This window comes from Epargyreus clarus, unplaced genomic scaffold, assembly GCF_041222505.1.
Source record: "Epargyreus clarus isolate Ecla_fem2 unplaced genomic scaffold, WU_Ecla_fem_2.2 ptg000011l, whole genome shotgun sequence".
Classification (NCBI taxonomy): domain Eukaryota; kingdom Metazoa; phylum Arthropoda; class Insecta; order Lepidoptera; family Hesperiidae; genus Epargyreus; species Epargyreus clarus.
This window is the reverse complement of record NW_027332219.1, coordinates 3,855,090-3,876,655: the sequence shown is the minus strand read 5'-3', so window position 1 is coordinate 3,876,655 and position 21,566 is coordinate 3,855,090. Positions and strand designations below refer to the sequence as shown.

Below are 21,566 nucleotides of genomic sequence, written 5' to 3'. Positions count from 1 at the left end.
CGACACCAGCAAGGTTTGAAGGTGATAGAACCCTCTGAGGTTTGACTCCGGCGGCACCACCGCCACATCTATTTCTGCCTCATAACAGCAGTGTTAAGCGCTGCTGTGTTCTGGTTTGAAGGGTGTTGTAAGGGAGACATACTTTTCCGAGGCGTTCCAGCTTTGTCCTTAGGGATAGCGGCACACCTGTGGTCGACCTCAGGTTGAAAAATCTAATCCTATCTTGGGTTGATTACAGATGTCCATGGAAGGCAGTAGCCATTTACCATCAGGTGGACTGCACGCTGGTCTGCTACTCTTATATTGTATAAAATATATAATTATCTGTTTATAGCAGCACTATTAAGCGCCGCTGTGAGTTGTGAGTGAGTAGTGGGGGAAACAAATACTTATTAATAGGGTTCCAACTTAGTATTCCACTCGTAATAAAGCATAATTATATTGATATATAGCTGATCATGACTCCAATACTACTCGTATTTTAAATAGATAAAGCTGTGACCACTTGTCACAAGTACAGTCGACTATTTTTCGGTTCCTACTTTATTGTTTGATGAAGATTTCACTGAAAACACAAAAACGTATTTACAATATTATATAGGTATAGGTATTTTAAATCAACCCTTATATTCCCACAGCTACTAACCCTTCACTACGAGCGCTGTGCCAAGTACTACGGCAGTACTGGTGGACAGGGGATCTATGGAGCCTCCTCCGATGAAGAGAAGAGACTTACAATGATGCTGTTCTCAAACATCTTCGATTCTCTCAGCAAAATGGACTATGAGCCGGAATTGTTTGGGAAGGCCTTACCCTGTCTTATTGCTATCGGTAAGTTGAATAAACTAAAGCTTAATGTGTTTCAGAGAAAATTTGTGGTATCCGGCTCGAAGGACCGATAAACATTAAGGCATTTGTTTATGTTTTAAGATGTTTTGGCTGATGAATTACAAACATTTTCTAATTATTATTTTAATGATAAATTATCTATTTTTTACAAACAAATGTGGCAAGATGAAAGTATTTTTTGTAATTCATAAAATCCTTCCATAATGCAAATACAATATAAATTGAGTTTTTAAAGCAAACAAAAATATTATAACTTCTTGTAATGAAAATAAAAGACAAAAAATGTAGATTTTATAACGTTTCAATTATTGTTAGCATAACAAGTAAAAAATATAAGTTTTAGTTCACCATTATTCATTTCAGGTTGTGCACTACCACCGGACTATTCGTTATCCAAAAACTACGATGATGAGTTCTATGGAAAGGAAAGTCAAAACACTAGTAAGTATATTTAATTCTACAATTTTTTTTTTTTTTTTATTTTTTTTTTTAACGGATTTAATTTTTTTCATTTAACGGAAATAACGCATAATGTTATTTAAAAAACATATTACAGTACTTTTTTCTAACCGAATTTGTCAGGAAGAATTTGTACGAAAAATTTTTAATTAAATAATTTTAAGCGATATTATATTTGAATTTAAGCGTTATTTTTTTGTTTTTGAAACTATTTTAATAAAATTTCATGTTGTATTATTAAAGTTAACACAATTAAATTTAATCTCGTTTCATTGAATTTAATCCAATTAAACTGGGTCTTGTACATTAAAAACTAAATCAATTAAATTGAGAAGTGTATAAGTGTCATTTATCAAATTCAATTGCGTCATACAACTAATTCAATTAATTGAACCTATGCAGGTGGACCAGACAATCCTCAATACGACCCGCAGCCAATCAACACATCGTCAGTGGCCCTAAACAATGACTTGAACACCATCGTGCAGAAATTCTCTGAGCATTACCATGATGCTTGGGCGTCAAGGTACGACTAATATTATATATAGAAAGTATAATAATATAAATAATGTTATACTAGTAATAAGAATTAAGTAATAAAATCGTATTTGCTATATAGCAAAAAGTTTTCATTATTTTATTACGGTAGTGGAAGCTTTTCTTTAGAGTACCTTTCCTGGTGGTACGTACTTGTATCAGTTTTGGGCTAGTTTGAAAGATATGTTGAGCAAATTTATGAAATGGAACGTTGTAATTCATTCCATGTTATACGAATTGATTTGTATTTTTTTTTTTATAATGTAAGAGTGGCAGACGAGCATGCAGTCCACCTGATGGTAAGTGGCTACTGCCGCCCATGGACATCTGTAATCAACCCCAGATAGGATTAAATATTCCTACCTGAGGTCGGCCACAGATGCGCCGCTACCCCTGAGGACTAAGCTGGAACGCCTCGGAAAAGTCTGTCTCCCTTACCACACCCTTCAAACCGGAACACACCAGTGCCTAACACTGCTGTTATTAGGTAGAAATAGGTGAGGCGGTGGTGCCGCCGGAGTCGAACCACAAAGGGTTCTACCACCTTCAAAATTAAATATTGTCTTATTGTAGATCTAGTGTGACTATCTCTGCTTCACAATGCGTTTCAGACTGTAACACAGCAGCGTTTATCTTTGTTATAAGGCAAAAATAGGTGTGGCAGTTGTACCTCATCAATCGAAAAACTAAAAGTTTAGAAGCCATCTCGCATTAGCCATATAACTATATACTATAATATGTTTATATGATTTACAATAGTATACTAATATATGTAGGGCTCCAGATTTTCTCAAAATTTTGAATATTTTACAGGAAAATCGAGAACGGTTGGGTGTACGGCGAGTCGTGGTCTGATAGTCAGAAGACGCATCCTCGGTTGAAACCTTATAACATGCTTAATGATTACGTAAGTATTATTTTATAAACACTCAATATAATTGATGCTCTTTTAATATTTTGTGAGAGTAAAATAACAACTCCGAATTAGTTAATAAAAGTGATTATAAATTAAATTTTGCAAAAATAACCTGGATGCTTTATCATGGCCAGCTCGACAACAATAATAATCTCGGATTTTAAAATAATATTTTTCTTGTACTTATTAATAAACCTAGTAACGTAACCTATCGATGCTGAATATTGATGTAAGAAAAGACACTTATATAAAGTGTTTTGACTTAGTCCTTAACCGTTGCAACGCATCTGGAGCTTACCTCTAGTAGAATTCCAAAACTATCTTATAATAATTAGATGTGGACGTCTATGAAGGGGACGTGGCCACTTACCATGAGATGAAAACCCTCATTTGCTACTTCTATATTATAACAAAAAAATGTTTTACATTAACAGGAAAAGGAACGCTACAAGGAACCAGTACGAGAGTCACTAAAGGCTCTCCTGGCCATCGGCTGGTCAGTGGAACACTCCGAAGTGGACATCCCGAGCACTAACAGGAGTTCCATGAGGAGACAGTCCAAATCTGGTGGCGTGAGTATCAAAGAATATGACTACTGTATTTAGCAATATAATAGACCTTCTAGAATTGTTTTAGTATACAAACTTATACTTAGTATACAAAGCAGTTTTAGCCTGGTAGTGGAAAATTAAACTTAAGAAGTAATATGTGTATTATAAAAGATCTGATGATCTGATCTCATTATTTTAATCGATGAATGAAATCATCTCAAGGAAACCTACATACCTGAGATTTAAAAAAACATTTAGCCAGAGTGATAGAACTAAACACTTCGCACTTTATTATACTCCTTATACTTTATTATACTGCGCACTATATTGATAGTAATGGTACACATTTTATTATGGGTTCTATGATGGAATAAGTCTTACATTTTGTATTTATTATTAAATATTTCAATGAAATACCTATGTCATTAAATTAATTATTGGTTAATAGAAAAATATTACATAAAATATATTATCCACGCAATCAGGAGGAAGAAGTGGTGGTATTTTTTTTATAATTTTAACGTATATTCTTTGATCATATTTTTTATGTTTTTAACATTTATTGTCGCATGGTAATATTGATAACCTTTGTTAAATGTATTCACTGCAATTCTATTTAATAATATCGATTATTCGAATCTATATAAACACAGATATTATATTTTACTAGATTTATAGCCGGACTGTCAAGAAATAGTAAAATGATGATTAGTAAAATTTATATTCGTGAAAAAATACATATGCATCGCATGATTGATTTTTTTAGGTATCTTTGTTTCTTACACAAAACACCTTTATTGACTGGCGAGATTCTCCCATTCACTCACACATTTTGCGTCTTGTTGCACTTTTAAATATTTACTTTTAAATTTAGCGCACACCCAACGTCTAATTGACAATCTGACTCGCAAATTTCAAAAAATGTACACACACGTACACCTATTTTAGTATACTCTGATTCATAATTAGGTGTCCAAAATGTAAACAAAGGTGTTGACCTATCAAGAAAATACGTTAGAAATGGTAGTTTTTATTTTTGTCGATATTTAAGTAATACAACAATAATAAAATAATAATCTAAATAAATTAAGATAATTTCACATTTTCTAATATTTATATCACCTCAATTTCGTTTCATACTGTAATAATAATAAAAAACAAAGTTTATGGTAGAAAATTAAAATGTGATAATGGTAACACAATCGGAATCCAAGACATTTCTTGTGCTGTCATTTTTAGTTTCGTAACTGATATTATTCATTTACGTGATTGTGATCAAACTCTAATGTTTTCTCGTTTACATAATGCGTTTGTTAAATTGTGTATATTTGTTAAATTTTCGTTTTTTGTTGAGTTTGTTAAAGTTTGTGTTTCTTGTTAATTTTGACAGTGACATTTCTTTGTTTACATTTTGGACACCTAATTATGAATCAGACTATAGTTATGTATACTGCACGATCACATGCCGGCTACACACATTAACTAAAATAAATATGAAATACTTTTTCACGTGTCGTCTAGAACTAGTTATATAATATCTGTGAATTCTATATGTAATTATTAAAATCTCTGTATGTCCCTGTTATTTTCCTATTCTACCTACATTTATGTATTGTTCTAAATTTATTGTCTGTTTAACATAATTATTGAATGAGTTCTTTCATTCATTCCTGCACGGTTCTATGTGACTTTTAACTATACTCTGATTCATAATTAGGTGTCCAAAATGTAAACAAAGGTGTTGACCTATCAAGAAAATACGTTAGAAATGGTAGTTTTTATTTTTGTCGACATTTAAGTAATACAACAATAATAAAATAATAATCTAAATAAATTAAGATTAATTCACATTTTGTAATATTTATATCACCTCAATTTCGTTCCATGCAGTAATAATAATAAAAAACAAAGTTTATGGTAGAAAATTAAAATGTGATAATGGTAACACAATCGGAATCCAAGACATTTCTTGTGCTGTCATTTTTAAGTTTCGTAACTGATATTATTCATTTTCGTGATTGTGATCAAACTCTAATGTTTTCTCGCTTACATAATGCGTTTGTTAAATTGTGTATATTTGTTAAATTTTCGTTTTTTGTTAAGTTTGTTAAAGTTTGTGTTTCTTGTTAATTTTGACAGTGACATTTCTTTGTTTACATTTTGGACACCTAATTATGAATCAGACTATAATACATTTATAGGTTACTACCATAAATTATTGTCTCAGAAATATTATGTACTGACATAATAATTGTTATACCAGTTATGAGACAAAACAACGTATCTTTTCGTAAATGTCGGTTTAGCGGGCACAGTATAATACTTTATAGAGAATATTTTTACCTAACATGGTTATAGCTCGGTCATGATATATAATACTGTGTACTGGGCAGTCTCCGCTTATCTTGCAACTGCAAGTATAAAGATATATAAACAGAAAGTTAACACATAGAACCACGCGAACAAATGAATGAAATGACCTGACATTTATGTACCCCCTTTTTCGCATATCCCCGCTCGCCCCACATAGCGTGTCCCCGATGTCGTGGTAAGTGGAAATCGCTAAACTAAAGAGCAATTTGTAGCGATTTTTGCGTCAATTTAGTTTGTACATAAGCTTCTTTTGAATTTTTATTATGAAGGTTATATTTTTTTAATTGAAATTTTGAATGAATGAATTTTATATCATTCCGCTATTTTTATTTTGCTGTTTTAACAGCCTATTTAAATAATAAGCTTATATTTTTTTTTGCTTCATTATTCAAAAGTTAAATTACGTTTTTTTTTAAGGCAATAATTGTATTTATTTTTGTAATATTTCTGCCTTCTAAATTATGGTTTAACATTATAATGTGTGTTGTGAAAGCCTAATTTGATTTTAATAAGTATTTCATTGTATTATACACATTTCAAATAAATTTATTGGTCCTTGTTTTGTACCACTGTTTTTTAAAAGCACAGGTTAATCATGTTAAGATAGCAGATCTTAACATGATTAATTTACGCATGTTCCATTGTCCTAATATTAGTGTACACATATGCCATGTTAATAATTTTACTTTGTACTCCCAAAATTTGGAAATTCCCAAAACATATTATTTGTTTTCCTTTTTAAAAATACCTGTATGATCCAATTGCCCCTTTAATGTACCATATTGTGTCTAATTTTATCAAAAATTCAAACAAATTAGTATTTAATACATCACCTTTATACTTCGATATACGATATACTAAAGCTAAAGACTTGTAACTTATAAAATCATCAACATTGAAACAAAAATATGAGTAGTACAAATAACACTTGCAACAGACAGACAGAGTAGCGTAGAGAAAAAACTAAGAACCTAGCGCGATGAACATTAAAACTGATTTATATTTGAAAGTACTGAATTATCGACTTACCCCCAAACAGACCGACTCAGCGACTCCCTTCAACTACAACCCTCACCCAGTGGACATGACCAACCTGACGCTGTCGAGGGAGATGCAGAACATGGCAGAGAGGCTAGCGGACAACGCTCATGATATCTGGGCGAAGAAGAAGAAGGAAGAACTCGTTACTAATGGAGGTGGGTTAACTCTGTGCTTGATTTTAGGAGCAATAGTTAAGAAACAAGCTAGTCATCTGGTGATTATGATCACCTTCTATGAACGTGTATTTTTCACCAATTGAGGTCATGTTCCGATCTGGTAGTAGCATAACAAAAAGTGTCGTGTCTGATAATTTGTAAGCAGCAGTCTACACAAAAAATGATTTCGATACACGAAGCTATCGTATGTCTGTATGTGTGATCATTATGTAGTCACATCACTCTTACGTAGTGACAGAAATGCACAATTGAACATTTTAATTTCATTTCCAAAATATCTCTCAGGTGGCATCCATCCCCAACTGGTACCATACGACCTTCTAACGGACAAAGAGAAGAAGAAAGACAGAGAACGGTCACAGGAGTTCCTCAAGTACCTCCAGTACCAAGGCTACAAGCTCCATAGACCAAGCAAAGCTACCCAGAGTGATACAGAACAGACAACTACTGGTGTGGCGATTGAACTTAGATTTGCCTACTCGTTGCTAGAGAAACTAATACAGTATATAGATAGGGCTACGATTAATATGAAGTTGCTGAAGCCGTCTACGACGTTCAGTAGACGCACGAGTTTCAAGACTAGTACGAGGGATATTAAGTTCTTCTCTAAGGTAAGATGTTGGGGCTTTTGTTTAAGTATGATTTGTTTTTTTTTATTTATTTTTATGAACGTTTTTTCAAGATCGATTGTTGATTATAATGCAAGTTTACTTATGTATCAGAATACTTAGTAGTATGTTTCCTCCAGATTTTTTCCTCGAGAAAAAGAAATTGTGAATTTTGACATCTTTTGTTATTTTATTGATCTTTAAAATAGCATATAGTATTTTTAAAATTATATAATAGGTCACGTAGTAACAGTAACTTTATTTTTTTAATTTATACATACATATTTTATTACATTTTCTCTAGCACTAATATAAAAAAAAAATATGTAAAATATTTTATCAGGTTAACACAAAAAATAAGTTATGTATGTAATTCAGCAAGCCCGAAATACAGTTATATTTCAATATTTTAAAATTATCGCTAATTAATGCTATAGTTTCACTTCTTGTATAAAGTTAAGCATGAAATTAATTGTAATAAATAATAATAATATATTTTATTACTCTCTCTATATCTTTATTCTATTATATTACAAGCAAAACAAGATGGAATTAAAATATTTCAAGAAGGTACATATATAGGTCTTTATAAATCCATATCTAGAAATAGACAGTATTTAGTGCATGATAGCTTGTTTACAAAATTTTTAGATTTTTATTTTTAAAGTGAAGAATTCAGGAATTTATGAAAATTACTTTGCAAACATTTTATTTACTGTGTTCCACTGTTATGGTCAAGGAGAAAACCATGTTATAAGTAATGAAAATTTCGTAGTAAAAAACAACATCGTATAACATCCTGAAGTAGAACAATTAAATGCATTTTCATAATAATTGAAATTATTGGAGAATAATTTACAAATATCGTTTCGTAGGTCGTTCTTCCGCTAATGGAGAAATACTTCTCGACCCATCGCAACTATTTCATAGCGGTTGCAACCGCTACCAATAATGTGGGTGCTGCTAGCTTGAAGGAGAAAGAGATGGTTGCTGCGCTGTTCTGTAAGCTGGCTAGCTTGTTGAGATCGAGGTAAGATAACAAAACTATGCACACTTTTAGTTCGCTGTAAGATTAAATCACACTGTAAGTGATGGTGCCAAATGTAACTTTTTTGTATTTATTTATTTAACTATAATTAACACGGTATATACCAATTACGTGAATTAAAGACAACACTTATGCACACATCTTAGGCACACCGATAATAATTTCCGCCCATTCATCCGCAAACAAATCACATTCAGGGTTTGTATTCAGGATTGCGTAGTTATAGGATTGTAAAGTGAATCGGGTTATTGAAATTTTATAAATATACCTACTGTATTTATAGAATTTTTGAACTTAAAGAAGTCGAGTAAAGTCGCTCCTCAAACACGACTAGTAAGGCGAATCGTCATTTGAAACATTTATTAGAACACTAGGAGTTTTAATAAAAAATAGAATTGCCAGGTGGATCACCAGAAAAAAATCATAACATTGAGCTACTATTACAAAACAAAATCATAACCAAACCATTATAGATGGGAGACAAATAGTCGTAGTAGTTATTTTAGCTGTTGTTAAACAGTTACACGAGCAGTGATAGCCTGGAGCAGGTTAAGAAACTCGGCCTCTCGATCGAGGAGTCCGAGGTTCAAATCCCAGGCACGCACCTCTGATTATTTCAAAATTATGTGCGTATTAGAAATTTAATTGTCACTTGCTAAACGGTGAAGGAAAACATCGTGAGGAAACCTGCATACATGAGATTTATAAAAAAAAATCTCAAATGTATGTGAAGTCTACAAATACGCACTTGGCCAGCGCGGTGGACTATGGCCTAATCCTTCTCATTCTGAGAGGAGACCCGTGCCCAGCAGTGGGACAGTAATGGGTTGTTGATGAAACAGTTACACAGATAAAAATGCCTTTTTCCTTCAAAGTGCCCACTCAAAACCAGTACTTGTCTCCCAGGCTAGCAGCATTCGGCCCAGACGTCCGCATCACGGTGCGCTGTCTCCAGGTGCTGGTGAAGGGCATCGACGCCAAGTCCCTAGTGAAGAACTGCCCGGAGTTCATCCGCACCTCCATGCTGACGTTCTTCAATAATGTTGCCGATGACCTCGGGCATACTATCATGAATTTGCAGGACGTAAGTTTTTGATGCTACAAGTCATAATGGCGGAAATGTTTTAGTTCAACTGCAGTGATACTAATCAAACCTGTCGTATATAATAGCAGATTACAGCTGCTAATTATTATTCTAAGCGTTTAGTATGTAAGTATACCTGTTACCAAATGAAATGTCATGAGGCTCTAACTAGTCCTCAGCGGTAAGATTGAATACATATGCAAAAAAAATCATGTGAACTTTATGCTTTACTTATTGAGAAAATTAATACTACAATAATCTAAATTGTCGTTGAGATAACTTTATTAACTTTATGTCCTAGTACAGATTAACCTTAAGATTTTCCTTCAGGGAAACTACACGAAAAGTCAGCTTATGTTAGTTGATCATTTTTGTCATCATCATTTTTGGTTAGAATTAGGATGCATTTTCTACCACTGTCTCTGCTCACAAATTGGGAAGACCTAATGAATACTCCGACACATGGTTAAACATGAACTTCTTCCAGGGCAAATACGCACATCTACGAGGCACACATCTGAAGACATCTACATCATTGGGATACATCAATGGAGTCCTATTACCGATCCTAACAGCTATGTTCGATCATCTGGCCAATTGCGAGTATGGTGCTGATTTACTATGTGAGTACATTCTTTTTATTTTATTACAAATTGGCGTGATAATTCTGACATTTAATGAAGCATTCTATGTACTCAGAGGTAGAAATACATCTATGGCTGAGTCCAATAACGGATTGATTACAGATGTTCATGAGTTACAGTGACTGGTGGAATGCACATTTGCTACTTTTATTGCATGAAAAAAATCTGGTTTACGTTCCGTCGACAAGTTCACTTGTATAACTTATTTTTAATATCAATTAGTTTATTAAAATTATATAAATATAGTACAGTTTTAATATACACTTAGGCAGAGGAACAGGGATTACTATGTGAACTGGACGTCTATACAAGAAATCTTCTTGCCTTACTATATAGATTTATGAGTAGTAAATAAAAAGACACAACATATAGTTATAAAGATTTTTTCTTAGCAAATCATTATCAATGACAAACCAAGAAGATAAATAAAGAAAAACCTGAACATGACACATTGTCGTTCTAAATATTTACATGCAAAATTAAAGATAATAGTACTGAATCGTAGTTGTCGTTATTCTTGTGTAGTTGCTGATTTATCTTCACCAAGAAGAAATTGAATCGTAATCACTGTCACTATTGCTAGAAATATCGCTATGCACATGTATTTCCCTCGCGACATTCTACTAAAATCTCTTCTCCATAACACAAAGTATAACATATTTTTACTAAAGAATAAAGATACTGAAGGTACTGAATTGTAGCTGATTTCTTATATATCGTCACCAAGTAGAAATTGAACTGTCACTGTCACTATCGCTGTCACTAGAACTGTCGCTATCGCTGGAGCTATCCGAGTCTTCATACGGCAGGAACGCATTCTTACACTGCGAACGACATGTTTTATCGAACTCCCTCTTCTCCCTCCGCATGCATATATGCTGGTCGCATGTAGTGATAACTGCGTAATGACATGCACGTTCGCATTTTTCTCGATACATTCTCCTGAACTCTCTTCTTCATAATACAAAGTTTTATAAGATTATTTTGCATATTAACGATAATACAGTAAAGTAGTAAGTACTAAGTAATATTGAAAATAGACTGGTTGTTGATTTATCGTCACCAAGAAGAAATCGAACTATCACTGTCACTATCGCTGTCACTAGAACTGTCGCTATCGCTGGAGCTATCCGTGTCTCCGTACGGCAGGAACGCATTCTTACACTGCGAACGACATGTTTTATCGAACTCCCTCTTCTCTCTCCGCATGCATATATGCTGGTCACATGTAGTGGTAAATGCGTAATGACATGCACGTTCGCACTTCTCTCGCGACATTCGCCTGCATTCCATCTCGTAACGGTCTCGGAGGATGTTGATCGGTTCCGTCTTGTTCGTATCCCGGGAGAAATCTTGTCGTACTGTCTTTTGTATTGTCTGTGGCTTGGTGTCAGTCTAAACATGAAAATAATCATAAAGCATATAATTCATAGCAATTGTTAGTAAATGTAAAGTAATAATATAAACATCGTACTTCTTTATTTTTGGCGGTATAAATGCTATAGTATTTTGTCATTCCAAAGACATGGTGATACTGATATTTATCATTAGATGAATTATTAAATTTTGAATTAATGTTAACCGCAATCAAGAGAAGTCGAAAGGGATTAAACTGAATATTGTGATAAAAGGAAACTAGAATTAAGGCTTTTAATGCATAGCTATTGATTAAAAGAAAATTCTGACAGGATGTATTTGAAGACTATGGTTCGAAATAAATACTAGAAAGTGAGCTTTAAATGTTAATCTGCTTATAAGGCAGGAATAACTATAGTGGAACTATATAAAGCTCATATTAAAATTTGAAATGTAATAAATAAAAAAAATATTACCTTAGTTTCAGACATCATAACTGGTAAACATAGATCGTAGTAATTAATATTTTGACCACTTCTACCAATATCTTCGAATATAGCATCTGTAATTTTTTTATACTATCATAAGTAATAAACAACAACAATTAATTGCAACCATTTTTATGTCTTACTATTGGGCACGGTATTTACCCATAATTTCAATGCACTCCTTTTTTTTAAAGTTATGTGCATATTACAAATTAATTATCACTTGTTTAAACGGCGAATGAAAATATCGTAAAAAAATACACACCTGAGAGTCTTTTAAAAAAATGTTTTCAAGGTTTTTTTATATATTTCTACCTAAACTATGAGGCAGACGTGCTACCTGATGGAAAGCAGTCACCGTCGCCTGTAGACATTTGCAACACCAAAGTCACCAATGCATCGTTGGTTTTGGAGGAGAGCTCTTTTTGCACCTTTTTAGAAGCGCCCCATGTCATAGCCTTCCGGGAATACCTTAGGAGAATGTTAATTCCCCATCTTGCAAGTTCACGGCAAGAATATCCGTGCAAACCGAACCCTGGAGGACCGCCACGAATTCAGTTGGTTTTCAAAGATATTGGTCTACCAATTCGCACTTAACCAGCTCGGAGGACTATGACCTATCATTCAGATGACAACCGTGCTCAGCAGTGGAACATTATAGATTGACGACAACATACCATCCGATTCAATTCTTTCTTTGTATCGATAAGTTTCATCATGTGTTTCATTTTTTGGGTCATTCCCATGGAAATTAAATTCTTTGATGCATCCAGTTTTACTGTGTGATTTGAAATGTTCTTTGAAAGAATCTTTGCATCTGAAATGCGTTGCACACACGCTCTTCCTTACATCTAACAATGTCTGTTGAATTTGTAATTACATTAAATACATGTAATGTTCCTATTATAAAGGGTTCGTTTTCAACATTATTCAAATAATTGTTATAAGGAAAGAAAGATAGATAGCTAAGATAAACTTTAACGTCGGCATTAACTGTATACATAGTATAAAATAGAACCGAAATAATAAAATCAATAATATAAATTACCTACAATCAATACCATGGTGAAATAAAATAATAAAACCTTCAGTTGTAAAATAATATTGGCGGCATCGTCGTAGTGAAATTGTGCAAACAAAACAAAGTCATGCTTAACGCAACTCTTGATTGATTAAATACACCAACCAATTGGCAAATGTACCATCAAATTGACAAAATATGCCAGAAATTTAGCAAAATACACCAGCAAAGTTTTTTTATTAAATCTTACCCTATAACATTTCCGTAAAGCCACTTTTAGACATGCATCACCGTATGCATCTCTAAGAATTTTTGTTTTTAATCGATCTCTAATCATTTTTTCTTCACTGCTCACTGAATCAGTTTCAAAGTTATTCTTTATCACGAAGTCTTTCTAAAATTATGAAATAAAAATTACTAAAAGTTTAATTTTCATTTGATGACCAACATAGCTGACCTATATGTCAAACCCGTATAGTATGATTCGATCTCCGGCCAGTCAGATAACTTAATGATGAATTTAGATTTCTGTTCGGGGCCTGGGAGTTGTATTTGTATTTTTGTATATCCATGGTACAATGGTATGGCTTATTTGTCATTAATTTCGTATTAAAATCATATGGTAGTAAATAATACAATTTAAAATTTTAGGAAAAAATCCATACCTGCTTTTCATTATTATCTCGAACTAAAACCAGTGTCATCTTAGGTTTGAGGCGATTATATTTCTTAAAAGACATTTTTATTAAATAATCACGAATAGTCTTCAATTTTCTTAAATTGTCATACATTTTTTTATCATCACTAATATCAATATTTTTATCATTTCTCTTATTTCTGTGTTCATCGACACCAAATCTTAAAATTCGTTTTGTATTTTGATTAATAAAGTTATTTTTCGCCAAATTTTCTTCTTCAATGTTGGATACTTTATTAAATATAGATTTAGCTTTTTCTTTATTTTCATTATCTAAATTAGGTAAGTGATTTTCAATATATTTTAGAGCTGTATCAATCATTATCATTTCAGGTTTATCTAGTGGATTTATTGCTTCCCGCTTTTTCTTTTCCATTACATTTTTTAACAATAAATTATCACGGTTTGAACTGTCACCAATAACGGTAACTTTTTTTTCATTAGCATTATTCGAATCAATTTTAATATTTGGTATGGATGATTCAATTTGTTCTCTTAAACCCTGCTTTTGATTTCTAACCGTCTCGTCTACTTTAATATTTTCTATTGATTTTGATTGAATTTCTTCTTTTGTGGTTTCTTCTTCCGCGGCGTTAGATCCATCATTACTTTCATCTTGAAACACTTCGTCAAATAGTATCATTTGTGTTACTGGATGGAATTCTTCTTTATCGTCATTTTTGATCCTTTTATACTTTACACGTGATTCAATTGTCCCTTCTTTGTCAAAACTATCAACATTTTCAACTTTAGTTTCTTCCGATAATTCATTTTCAAGCTGAGCTTTCGCTTCATAATCTCTCTTTAGTTGTTTATAATTTTCTAATAAATCATTTAGAATTTTATTAAAATGAGTGACATTCTTAAGTACGTCTAAGTAAATTTGTTCTCTAGTTCGTGGATATCCGATATTTAAACCCTGAAAATGTAATTATCAATTAAGTATTTTTTCTATGAATAAAGAATTAAATTAAATAGTATATGAGAAAACACTTTGCAATTTTACTAGTACTACTAAGCTCCATATGTAATTTTCTTGTTACTATTAAAACTTCATAAAATTAAACATAAAATATTATTTTACATTTTTAATAAATTAAAAATAATTATTAATTAATTATTTTTACCCATATATTCTTAGCAAAAAATAACAAAAATAGGCCTTTACAAAGGCACACGTATTTCCACATTTAAACCAGTCATTCGTGAAAAGGCAATCAGATAAGAAATAAAATTAAAATTGTTTTTCGGATTTTATGAGCTCTTTATTAAAAGTAAATTAAACAAAGCAGAAATTATTATCGTTCTCGTAGGTAAATAGTAATTTGTGACGTATTATAGAACCCTAGTTATAACTCTTCGACTATCGTAGACTTTGCTACAAACTTTATTCGCTCTAAAAGAAAACGAAAACAAAAAAATGCTTGCACTTCACCTAACGATAAGATGCTTCTGTGGCTCATGGGCATCTATAATCAACTCTAGATTAGATAAGAGTCCCACCTAAATTCGGCTACAGTTGCTTTGCTACCCCTAAGGGCTAAATTAACACTCCTCAAATAAGCATATCTCGATTCCCACATCCTTCAAAGTACAACACAGCAGCGCTTACCACACCTAGAGTTCTACCACCCTCACTAAAACACTCACAAAAGATAACATTCGAAATGTTGTTACAATGAAAAATTTTCACAAAATCGCAATCAGTATCCAAAACATGAAAAGTGAAATATGCATTTTTTTCCCCACAAGTATAAGAACAAAGAAGTAACACAGTAGCTTTAACGTATTTTTTTTATTACAGTGGATGAAATCCAAGTAGCGTCATACAAGATGCTGGGATCACTGTACACTCTGGGTACTGACGCATCGCTCACACACGACAGGAAATACTTGAAGACCGAGATTGAAAGGAACAAGCCAGCTTTGGTAAGTAATTATCCGAAATACACAAACTTTCATATACCATAGACCTGTATGATAATGCGCACTGCATATTTATATACTTTGGAGTCATTTAAGTAAGTAAGCATTAAAAGGGGTGGAGGTCTTTGATTCGTTTATTTTTAAATTAGGTTAGGGTAGGTTAGATGACCTGGGGGGGATTAAGGATTGTGCTTTATTTATAAATTGTTGCAAAATTTAGTAGGTTTTACTTTTTTCGTAATAAGTGAGAGAAAAGATATTTTTTTTACATTCGCTGACCTTTGAAAATACCTACGATTCCTAAAATTACCACTTTCGACGTTTTTGCACTTTTTACTCAAGCACATCTTGAATAATTTTAGAGTGCTACTGTGAATTACCTTATTGTTATTCTATCGCCTATCGTTTATTATTTTCTACTTCTTAATAAGTCTTTCTATCTTTTCTATGTTACTTTTCACAGGGTTCGTGTCTCGGCGCGTTCAGCTCAACATTCCCCGTGGCGTTCCTGGAGCCGCATTTGAATAAACATAACCAGTTCTCTCTGCTGAACCGTATCGCTGATCACTCTCTTGAAGCCCAAGGTAGGTGGTGAACCCATGAACGCAACACTATTAAGTCATAGACAAATTTTATTATTGTAATAAAAAAACTAATTTAACAAGTTTCTTTTTGTTATTGAAATATGATAAATTTGGATGTATTTGGCTAAAATATTAAAATAGATGCTGTTGCAAATAGAACGTTAATCAAAATTCGAGTTGCAATGTTACCTAGAAATTAGTTGTTTCAGCAAATAAAATGTTTTTAATTATTTCAAAATTCATAATTTCATGATTTGAAATTTAAGATTTGACGAAGATAAGACGTATTTACAAAATGTATTACGATATCTTCACTACTCTACTACCAAATATTGTTTTACGATATCTTCACATCGGTTTTCGGTGTTTCACATTTCATTCCTCAACAGATATAATGGTGAAGATGGAGCAATCCATGCCGACGCTAGAAACAATCCTAAACGAGGTGGATCAGTTCGTGGAATCGGACAAGACGTACAACGAAGCACCGCATATCATTGACGTGGTGATGCCGCTACTCTGCTCCTACTTGCCCTTCTGGTGGGCGCAAGGACCTGATAACGTTACGCCTACTGCTGGGTAAGATGAGACTTTACTCAGGTTTCTTTAAGAAAGTTAGAACTAGAGAATTATTATACAAAGATTTCTGACTGCTTAAATGCGGTTGTCGTTCCCACAATTTAGACAAATCTAATGTCACCTTATATTTTGAATATATTTTGAAATTCTTCTAGCTAGAAGGGTAATATCACGTTCTGCAGAGTAAACAGCTGTTTACGCTGCAGAACGTGATATTACCCTCCGCAGTTAGGTTAAAAATATAAATGAGCCACTCATGTCTAAGTAGTTAAATTGAACTTCATAGGGCAGCTCAAAACTGTTAATGTCCTAGACTACAACATGTACATGTGAATGTACTGGCAACATAACAATTTGTTGTAAAAATACAACTAGTATTTTCAGTAAAGATCTTGATTTGATGCTGCTCAAAGTTTGTTACTGTTTTATGTGGAATATAATAACCATTTCAATTAAGTCGACTGCGTTATTCAAAGTAAAACTTTTGAAAATCCTTCTTTTGCTTAAAAATCTTACAATTTCGACACAAACAAAACTAAATTAATTTTACACTACATTCACTTGCCCACAATGCCCAACAGAAACCACGTAACAATGGTAACAGCGGAGCACATGAACCAGCTGTTGAAGAACGTCCTAAAGCTCATCAAGAAGAACATAGGCAACGAGAACGCACCCTGGATGACCCGTATAGCGACATACACGCAACAAATCATCATCAACAGTTCTGAAGAACTGCTCCGGGACTCGTTCTTGCCGTTGGCAGAAAGAGTCAGAAAACGGACGGACAATATGTTCCATAAGGAGGAGAGCTTGAGAGGATTTATTAAGGTGAGGGGTTATATCGATATTTTTATCTATGGGGATGTCAGTATTATCTTTAGCTTCTAATTATTTGCTAAATTATTCTATCCTAAATTTTAAAGAAATTTATATTATTAATCTATTGGATTAATTGGTCCGTCTAATAGATTCTATTTGATTATTTTTATTTTATTTTATTCTAAATTTTGAATTACTGATGGTATTTGTTAAATCTCGTTGAACTTGATTAAAATGTTTCTTTTGTTTCCCAGTTCTTATTTGAAATTTTTAAGATGTAAGGTTTTACATTTTATGTTAAAAAATATGTTATTTTTTGTGTTTTTCTAAAAGGACCATAAAAATGTTTTCTTATTTATTTCTAACAGTCCGCAACTGACGACACATCTCAAGTGGAGTCGCAGATTCAAGAAGACTGGCAACTGTTAGTCAGAGACATATACTCCTTCTACCCGCTTCTCATCAAATATGTTGATCTGCAGAGGAATCATTGGCTCAGGAATAATGTTCCAGGTATACTTTTAAATATTTTCAGACAGAAAAAAATGCAATTGCAATATATTAATTTATAACTACTAACAGTAGCAAAAAGTGCTAGAAAATGAGTTATATGATGATTTTTATCATTTCTTTTATAAATAACTGTTTTTCGTCAGCAAACAAAATTTTGCCGTCAAGTAATTGATGTCTTCCTCGAGGTCAAGTTCTGTCACAGATGCATATGGTATCATACATCAATACTGCTGTTATAGGCAGAAATATTTAGTTTATAGCTAAGAAAGGACTAAATAACCTTTATGACTAACTTTAATTTTAATTTTCTAAAAATAAAACATTCATAACCCAAAATTTATTATTTCATTTTTTCTTAACAGAGGCTGAAGAACTTTACAACCACGTTGCAGAAATTTTCAACATTTGGTCGAAGAGTCAGTACTTCCTCAAGGAGGAACAAAACTTCATATCGGCCAATGAAATCGACAACATGGTAAGGAAATATAAATATTTCATATTGTTTCATTAATTATCTTCTGAGTGAATTTTTTGTTTCATAATTTCGAAATATATATTTTTTTCATTCGCTAAGGATTTTTTAACTGTTTTCATGTAACTGTTAGTATCTAACGAGATATATGTTTTGTATTCATTTTCATTCGTATTGAACTATGTACTACAATTATTTCAACAATATGTCTTTTGATTAATTGGCCTTATTTCTACTATTTCTTAATTTTTACTCTTCGGTTAGGGCTATTCATTACTCAAATGAGGGATTAATAAATTTTTTGGTGGTTATATATTTTGACATTATTCTATAGCCTCATCTTTAAAAATATTGATTAAATTTGTATTATTTTAATATTTATTATAAGTATGTCTATTATTTCTAAAGTTCTATTTATATAGAATATTCTACTGTTATTATAATTGTATGTGTGTCCATTTAAATGTTAAATAGCTCAAATTCTTTCGTTTTATGTTTAGTCACATCATTTTTCAATCAATCAGATCGAACTCTATCACTTGTATTTAAAATATCGACTCTATCTGTCTGTCTGTCATCTGTACTGTGTTTGTAATACTCTCCTTTGTCATGAATAGGTGTTGATAATGCCTACAGCAACAAGGCGAGTCACCACCGTGGTAGACGGTGCACCGCAAGGTGGTGGAAAGGTAAACTGCATGTGAAGCTTCTATCGTCGTTGGAAACTTAAAACTTCCTATAATATTTGGATTCATTCTCATTAAGTCTTGTAGTTTGATCTCACGGTGTCAAAACTCTAGGAAATATTTCTTTGTAATTCGTGCGCTTGCGACACGTCCGTCTCTCGCTGCTACCGAAGTAAGACTGATTTAATTCGACCGGCGGGTTGCAATCTCACATTTATTATGTAAACGGCGAGTAGTACAATACATCTTATTATACAAATAATGGGTACACCACAACTATGACTTTTTTAACGATGAAGAACATCGTAAAGAATACATGCCTGAAAAAAATGTGTAAATATTTTATGTTGTAATTTATTTTATTAATTCCTTTATTTTATTTTATTTTATTTTAAATTCCTTTACTTACTTAAACATGCCATAATATGAAAAATTGTACTAATATTTTAAACGTAATAACTATTTTTTACTTAATGAAAATTATTTTTATATCAAGAACTTTTAAGTTTGCAACGACGAATGCATTTGTCTCTTTGTCGTCTGTGTCTACATCTCCTAGCAAATCCAGGATAAGTATGATTTTCACCGATCTCCCTAACTTTTGTCCTGATAAATTTCACATTTCACTACACTTAAATATACTGTATCATAAACCGTACAAACTTTTAGTAGTATTTCAAGGGTTTTGTTTTTAAAAAATCTATAAAAATGACGCTATTTGCTTATATTAAATAACAAAAGTAAATAAAATTGATCATTTTGGTGCTTTTAAATGCTGACATTAATTTATATTTTGCTTTGAGCTGTAATTTAAAAATTAAATGGCTTTAAAAAAAATATTTTGAATAGTGATTTAAATACGTGTAAGAAATATAAAACAATAATATACATCAAGGATGTACATATTCACACAAAACTTAAAAGAAAATGAGGACTAAAAATTCTGGTTTTGTCCCACCCCTTGCAATATGAACCCCGTAAACCGATGCACAGAAAAGATTTTTTTTTGGTCGAATTATCCAAAACCAATTTATTTCCAAATTTATTACCAATTTGATTCCAAACGTGTCCATTCGCACAAGAATACTGACTCCACTGGCTACGATATTGGAGGTATTTTTAAACGTACTCCCCAAATGCACAATCCTTGAACAGTATAAATGTTAGGACAATAGTAAATTATATTAATGATTCCCGGAATATTGTAGAAAAAGAAGAAACATCGTGACAAGAAGCGGGACAAGGATAAGGAAGTACAGGCGTCGTTGATGGTGGCCTGTTTGAAGAGGTTGCTACCTGTGGGTTTGAACTTGTTCGCGGGGAGGGAACAGGAGTTGGTGCAGCATTGCAAAGATCGGTTCTTGAAGGTGAGAATAAAAATATAAAATATGTACAGATAAATATAATATTTGGAGAGTCTGATTTGATTAAAAGTACTGCTGTAGAAGCAGCAGAGTACATAAAGGCTTGTCTGTTTAGAATTAAAATACTGTCATTGGAATTAGTAGAAAACTTAAATGCTTATTTGTGTAGAATTATTGATACTGATATTAAAATTTAAATCTGACAATTTTTGAAAAGGTAAATAGCTAATATTCCAATTGCTAAATATAATTTTACGGGACTTTCACAAAGAAGCACGAGTCTTATAAAGGAATAATAATTCTTATTTAAAAACCGAAGAATAGAAATTTCTGATCCTCCAAATAAAGCGATAAATTACAATTATGAGAAAAAACTTTTTTTTATAATTTAGCAATTCAATAACTAAATTCGAATTTGCCTTTAACTATTTACTTTATATAGAAGCGACATAATAACACAATAACCGAATAAATATTATCCACAGAAAATGACAGAACAAGATGTATCAGAGTACGCAAAAACACAACTAACTCTACCAGACAAGATCGACCCGGCTGACGAAATGTCCTGGCAACACTATCTGTATAGCAAACTAGGATCGAAGAGCAAGACGGCGATAACTGAGAACACGCCCGAAAATAAAGCGAAGATCATAGATGACACTGTGGAACGGATTGTGGCTATGAGCAAAGTGCTGTTCGGATTGCATATGGTGAGTGAGAGCTTTTCAAATCAAATCAAACCATTTATTTGCTTAATATAGGTAAATAC

General features: G+C 32.5%; 1 protein-coding gene across 1 annotated transcript in view; it reads left to right on the top strand.

Annotated features, from left to right (window-relative positions):
- Nucleotides 1–21,566, top strand: part of RyR (Ryanodine receptor) — a 169,038-nt gene that overhangs the window by 118,884 nt on the left and 28,588 nt on the right. Inside the window, exons 64-83 of the mRNA XM_073077792.1 lie at nt 639–831; nt 1,213–1,290; nt 1,711–1,834; nt 2,659–2,752; nt 3,196–3,333; nt 5,843–5,860; nt 6,725–6,881; nt 7,188–7,513; nt 8,386–8,540; nt 9,465–9,642; nt 10,130–10,265; nt 15,653–15,777; nt 16,238–16,358; nt 16,748–16,937; nt 17,519–17,768; nt 18,128–18,272; nt 18,635–18,747; nt 19,362–19,433; nt 20,639–20,797; nt 21,280–21,507. Of these exons, the coding sequence (XP_072933893.1) occupies nt 639–831; nt 1,213–1,290; nt 1,711–1,834; nt 2,659–2,752; nt 3,196–3,333; nt 5,843–5,860; nt 6,725–6,881; nt 7,188–7,513; nt 8,386–8,540; nt 9,465–9,642; nt 10,130–10,265; nt 15,653–15,777; nt 16,238–16,358; nt 16,748–16,937; nt 17,519–17,768; nt 18,128–18,272; nt 18,635–18,747; nt 19,362–19,433; nt 20,639–20,797; nt 21,280–21,507 (3,000 nt within the window). The remainder of the gene's footprint in view (nt 1–638; nt 832–1,212; nt 1,291–1,710; nt 1,835–2,658; nt 2,753–3,195; nt 3,334–5,842; nt 5,861–6,724; nt 6,882–7,187; nt 7,514–8,385; nt 8,541–9,464; nt 9,643–10,129; nt 10,266–15,652; nt 15,778–16,237; nt 16,359–16,747; nt 16,938–17,518; nt 17,769–18,127; nt 18,273–18,634; nt 18,748–19,361; nt 19,434–20,638; nt 20,798–21,279; nt 21,508–21,566) is intronic.